The sequence below is a fragment of the Apaloderma vittatum genome, unplaced genomic scaffold, assembly GCF_000703405.1.
Source record: "Apaloderma vittatum isolate BGI_N311 unplaced genomic scaffold, ASM70340v1 scaffold38580, whole genome shotgun sequence".
Taxonomy (NCBI): Eukaryota; Metazoa; Chordata; class Aves; order Trogoniformes; family Trogonidae; genus Apaloderma; species Apaloderma vittatum.
Genome location: NW_009695710.1, coordinates 1 through 6,253, shown reverse-complemented (window position 1 = coordinate 6,253; position 6,253 = coordinate 1). Strand labels below are relative to the sequence as shown.

The 6,253-nt window shown below is 50.2% G+C and overlaps 1 protein-coding gene across 1 annotated transcript; it reads left to right on the top strand.

Moving 5' to 3' along the window:
* Positions 1–129: 129 nt before the first annotated feature.
* SMARCD1 (SWI/SNF related, matrix associated, actin dependent regulator of chromatin, subfamily d, member 1) lies at positions 130–3,837 on the top strand (the record flags this gene model as incomplete). Its single annotated transcript, XM_009872195.1, has 11 exons — positions 130–226; positions 323–445; positions 722–844; positions 1,336–1,452; positions 1,778–1,879; positions 1,969–2,130; positions 2,241–2,338; positions 2,706–2,841; positions 3,140–3,262; positions 3,504–3,605; positions 3,784–3,837. Coding segments are annotated over 11 exons (1,237 nt in total), but the record flags the coding sequence as incomplete, so codon positions are not given.
* Between the last annotated feature and the right edge of the window lie 2,416 nt (positions 3,838–6,253).

Here is a 6,253-nt window from a genome sequence, read left to right as displayed (position 1 = left end):
TGCTGATGGTAACGAGAATTGCCTCTGAAAATGACAGCCTGAGCCTGGCACCCAGGCTGAGCGTGCTGCCAGGGCCGCGGTCCTAAACCAGAGAACGCGCTGTCATTTTGCTCCTTTGCATGCCTGCAGTCAGTTTGCAGAAAATAGTTTTAATGCCTGTGTGTGCACCTTCTTCCACAACAGTGCAAAGAAGAAGAAGATGGCTGACAAAATTCTACCTCAGAGGGTGAGTGGCACGTGCCGTCGCAGCCTGTGCTGGCGTGAGGCCGACTGGAGAGGCGCGGGGGAGCTGACGGTGATTTCTCTTCTTGCTTGGCTGTAGATTCGTGAACTCGTACCCGAGTCTCAGGCCTACATGGACTTGCTGGCCTTTGAAAGGAAATTGGACCAGACGATTATGAGGAAGCGCCTGGATATCCAGGAGGCTTTGAAGCGACCCATTAAGGTAGGAGCTGCATCCACAGTTAGCATCAGCGAGGTTTGGAAGCTTTTAGTTTAGTTTAGACAGCAGCTGGGGTCCTGTTTCTAAGTGTAGCTTATCAGGAATCTTAATGCTCTGACATAACTAAGAAGGGGAACCAGAAATACTTCTTTCCTTACTGTCTGCCCCCAGAGAGGTGCAATATGAGGCAGCTGGAAACATTCAGTTTTAGCAAAACATAAGCAAAATAGCCAGCCCTTTATTTCAGAATTAACACTAAGCCGATGCTTTTTCTCTCAGCAAAAACGAAAGCTGCGTATTTTTATCTCCAATACCTTCAATCCAGCCAAGTCGGACGCTGAGGACGGTGAGGGAACAGTTGCCTCCTGGGAGCTTCGTGTGGAAGGGCGACTGTTGGAAGATGTAAGTGTGAAACACTCAACCACAGCGGTGACTTTGTGGATCTGGAATTAGCAATGAAACCAGGTTCTTTGTGTTGGAGAGCGTAGCTAGGGGCTTGATATCCTCCTTCATCTCTGTTTTCCAAGGAGTCTGATGGTGACGAGACCGAGAGCCCAACTTGGAGACCAATGGGTGTCCCCCTTGGCAGGACACGAGTTATACAAAGTTCTTATAGCTCTAAGAATTAATGGTGAGAGCAGATCAGTGGCACTTGTGTACTTGGGCTCTGAGAACCAGAGCGCTTGCATCGTATGCAATTGCTGAATGATTTAATTCCCGCAAGCTCGTCTTTAACTCCAGTCTTGCACTTTCTGACTTGGAACTTGATTTTTCGTGCACATGTTGGTGAATTTAGGTATTCAGAACTTAAAGGAACGCTGTCGTGCACAGTGGCTGTGCTTGAGTGCGGAGACTTGCTGTCCTAACGCTTTTCCTTCCTGTGTTGCTTGCAGTCTGCTTTGTCCAAATATGATGCCACCAAGCAGAAAAGAAAGTTCTCATCCTTCTTTAAATCTCTGGTCATTGAACTTGATAAAGACCTGTATGGCCCTGACAATCACCTAGTAGAGGTGAGCTTCTTTTTGCTGTGTTACCTCTAAAAATGGGTTGGTGTTTCAGCAGTGTTTGCACATCCTTTGTAATTTGAGAGGTGGGGATACTTAAGGCTTGAACAAGTGGCTTGGAGGCAGGAGCTCTTGAATTCTTACCTTAGCTTTTCCTCTGATTTGCTGGGATCTGAACAAACGTATTAACTCTCGTTTCAAGCTGTAAGTGGGAATAAGGGGAACTTTCTCCAGGTGGGTGGGATTTACCGGCAAGCTTGTTGGGTGCCAGGCAGCAGGAGCAAAGGGAACCAAGTGTGGGGGTGTTTCTAAATGACCTCTCCTGTTCCAGTGGCACAGGACTGCTACGACTCAGGAGACAGATGGCTTCCAGGTGAAGAGGCCAGGAGATGTAAATGTGCGCTGTACTGTCCTTCTCATGCTGGACTACCAGGTAAAGTGTTGGGAGCAGCAGCGCTTGGGCACAGACTGACTGGAGGCTGCGTCTGTGGCCATCTCACCTCCCTGCACCTTTTGTTTCAGCCTCCTCAGTTCAAACTGGATCCCCGCTTGGCTCGGCTCTTGGGGATTCACACTCAGACCCGTCCAGTGATCATCCAGGCGTTGTGGCAATATATCAAGACCCACAAGCTCCAGGACCCCCACGAGCGGGAGTATGTCATCTGTGACAAATACCTCCAACAGGTAACAGCACAGCTGGAACAAGGGATGGTTTCGGCTCCTGTTTGTCAGCAGCCAGTGATGGCTGGCACTGAGCTCCCCTTCCTTCCCTTAGCCCTGTGTTTCTGTCACAGATATTCGAATCTCAGCGGATGAAGTTCTCTGAAATCCCACAAAGGCTTCACGCATTGCTTATGCCCCCAGAACCGATCATCATTAATCATGTGATCAGGTGAGACCGGTCCACTTAACTTCATATTTCCAGGAAGGGATGCGTGAGGCTGGCACAGGAAGCCGGTGTCACATGTTCTGATTTTCCCACGTTGCCTGTCTTTGCGTCTTTGTACAAGAACAGCCACCCCTTTCGTTTGCCACATCCCTCTTTTCCACAAGGCACTCCTACGTTCATGCTGTCATTTTGCATTACGCTTTTGTAGACAGAAATCTGTGTGGAGCAATCGCTTCCAAAATCAGTTCAGCTGAAGCTTACCCTTTTCTCTGCCTGCAATCCGTGTGCTGCGTCTTCCTAGGGGAGCTCCAATTTAGTGCTTCTTTGAGCTACTTCCTTATTTTGGCTTCTTTTTTATGGGTGCCCTTAGCGTTGACCCAAACGACCAGAAGAAGACAGCTTGCTACGATATCGATGTGGAGGTGGACGATACCTTGAAAACGCAGATGAACTCCTTTCTGCTCTCCACAGCCAGTCAGCAGGCAATCGCTGCAGGTAAGAACTCGGCTCCTTCGGGTCTGCCCTCCTCCCGGCTGGGTCGGAGCGTGTCTGGAGCAGGACAGGAGTTCAGCTTCTCTCTGCTGCACGTTCAGAAGCTGGAGTGGGACAGGTGGCTTTGCCTGGAAGCGTAGTTTTAAAGCAGATGGCTGGTGGGAAAACTGGTAATATTTAGAGCAGGAAACTGGGAATTGAAAATCCATCTGGCAGGTATAAGTCAACCAGGGAGTCTTTGCCTTCTCTTGATGTCTCTGTCTGACTTTTTCCCCTATTCAGCAGTTTAGTTGCTGTGCTTATCTCCTTCAGATTCATGAAACAATAGAGACAATTAACCAGCTGAAGACCCAGCGTGAGTTCATGCTGAGCTTTGCCCGAGATCCTCAGGGCTTCATCAACGACTGGCTACAGTCCCAGTGCCGGGATTTAAAGGTAAAAGCTTTGACTTTTGTGGAAGGTGGATCCAGTCACACGCTTCCCTCATTATAACCGGCTCCCACAGAGAGAGAGGCAATTTCCTGCTCAGAAAGGCAGACTAGAATTGGAGTCAAGTGTAAGAACCTGACCTGAGTGTACTGAAATTTCTTTGAGGAAAGAGGAGGAGGGGAGTAGGTTTGCTCAGCACAGCCAGAGCTTTTGCACTCCCTGAACCCTTTTGTCCTTTGTGCTCCAGACAATGACTGATGTTGTCGGGAATCCTGAAGAGGAGCGTAGAGCTGAGTTCTACTTCCAGCCATGGGCTCAGGAAGCTGTGTGCAGATACTTCTACTCCAAGGTGAGTGGGGCTCCGTCTCCATACCCAGTGGCTCAGAGTACTTGGCTCTCCTTTGCTTTGCTTGTAGATGCTGCTGATGCATCTCGGTCCCTTTTCCAGCTGGGTTCTGTGTTACTTGGGTGCTGTGGTGATGCACCCTCTGAGTACGTTCATGCTGCAATTCTGGCTTCTCTTGCAGGTGCAGCAAAGACGGCAGGAATTGGAGCAGGCCCTGGGAATCCGTAACACATAAGCTGCTCTGCTCCTTCCCAACCAGAAGGTATCATCGTTATTTGTGGAGACGGAGAGCTGCAGGCGACACTGTTAAGGCTCACATCATCCCACTCCGGCAGCGAAGCCCGCACCATTATTCATCCTGGCATTGTCCCAGTCGGGGCAACTCCAGGACACCTGAGGTCTTAGGAGGTGTGGCGAGCAGACAGGCTCCAAGGAGCACACGTTTCTACCTGATTTTCTTCCTGACTGTTGCCTTGTCGGTCCCAAGGTTTCCGAGAACCTCCCCTTGACTCCACACTGGTGATAGTGTCCTCAGCAGCCAGTGTGACTGCTGACTTGGAGCCTTCCTCAAGTTCAGAAGCCACAGCCCGTTCCCTTCCCAACTAGCATCTAGTTGTGGTGCGTGAGACCCGGCTCTGGGAAGCCTGGATCTGCTGTAAGGGTGGGATTCTGTGGCTGGTCTCTTCCCTGCCTCACTTAAAAGCCAGGGAGACACCGTGGGCAGGATGCTGTGAGCTGACATACCTCCCTGCCCTTACTCCCTCGCTCAGAGGGTGCTGCTGCACTGGGCTGCCTCATAGCTTCACTCTCCTGGACCGGACTGCGTAAATTGCTTCTCCCCCTGTCCGTTTTTTTCCCTGCCCTGCTCCCTCTGTGTTCGTTGACAGACTGTCGCAGGCCAGGCCCACAGGGGCATTGGCTTCCTGCAGGGATCACAGAATCACAGAATTGTTGAGGCTGGACAGGACCTCTGAGATCTGGAAGCGTTGGAGAGGCGACGCTTCTCTGTGCTTCCAGATGTCCCAGTGAACCACCCGGCTGCTTGTTTTCCCTGTAGCAGGGAGGGGATGCAGCCACTGCCTGGTGGGATTGTGCCAGGGCGCAGTGCTGTGGGCTTGTTCCTTGGGGACAGTTCTCCTGTGTCACTTGTGTGGGGACCAGAGGCTCCATCCCGTGAATCTGAGGGTGGAACGGGACAGTCCTTGGGAACGAACGTAGCTCCAAGCCTACATGAGTCAGCAGGTGTTTTAGTCAAGTTTTAGATTCTGGGGCTGCCATAAAGCCCAGCATGGTTCAGGAATGTACGAGTAGATTTCCTCTACTGGGAGTAGCAGCCCAGATACTTCGTGGAATGACTTACTAGTGAACTAGTTGTCAGGCGTAAGAGAACGGCTTCTCTTCACCTGGATCTCAGTATTTCTGCTCGGGACTAATGCAAATGGACTTGAAAGTTGGTCACATTCTCTTGGAAGAGCTGCAAAGTCATGTTACTGACAACCCCCCCCTCATCCCCACAGCCACCTTCGGTGTGGTTGGGAAGGTTGCTATGAGTTGGGGAGCCTGGGTGGCCCTACTCTTTGTGTCTGTGTTACTACATGTCTGTGAGTAATAGACTCTCGACTTCCCTTCTCCTTTGCCCCCTTAGGAGATGGCTCCTCTGTGCTCCTGGAGTGAAGGGCTTGGTGCTGAGGAAGCAGCCCACTGGCTCCTCAGGGTGATCACATGAAGGATGCCGAGTACTGCGTAGGCAAACATAGCTGTTGCAGAGTAACTGCTTTTCTTAACTGAATATTACTGTTTTCTCCACGGACCAAAATTTTTTTTTGTACTGTATCCTTGTAGACGTCACCCAGTTTTAATAAAAGCCTCTTGTGAAGGAAGCTGTCCTCCCTCCTGTGCTGACAGCACGCTTTCTCTCAGTAGCTGCCTTGGTGCATCACACTTATGTACTTGCCTGGGAAGGGACAGGATTTTCTCCACTTTTTTTTTTTTTTTTTTTTTTTAAACAAAGCCAACTAGGTTAACAGACTGGAGAGAAAACGTTCTTCATATTTTGGCCTTTTATAGAGCCTTTCATGTAAGTATCTCCTGGCTCGTTGAGTCTGCTAAGCCTTTGCAGAGTGGTTTTGTGGTAAACAAGCAAAGTAACTTGAGCAAAACTGGAAATCCAGTGGTCAAGCTGCTGATAAAATCTAGACAGCGCTGTTTCCACGCTGTGGTGCCTTGCAGAATTGTGCAGCCTTGTTACAAGCCCCAGGGGAGTCGGGGATAATTCTGAAAAGTACATACAAGGGTTTAGAACTATGCAAAAAGGGCATTACTCTCTTCACCCTGCCTGGTTTACACAAGTAGAGAAGTAATGCGTTACAGAAAACCCTTATTTGCATTTTTTTTCTGTACGGAGAAAAGGACGTTTGCCTCGCATCAGGCAGCTGCTGCTTCAGGAGCTATGTCCTGGGTCTGCAACCAGCTGGTTTATGTTTCTTACTAGTGAGCCAAATGGCGCTTCTTGGGAAGAGGGGGAGAACAAAATGCTCTCGCGTGGAAAAGGGGAGAGAGGCTCAACAGTCGCCACCCCCAGTTCTGCTGAGATGTGGTATCAAGGCGCAATCTGCCCCTGCGGCACAGCTCCTGGCGCTGTCGCCCACCGA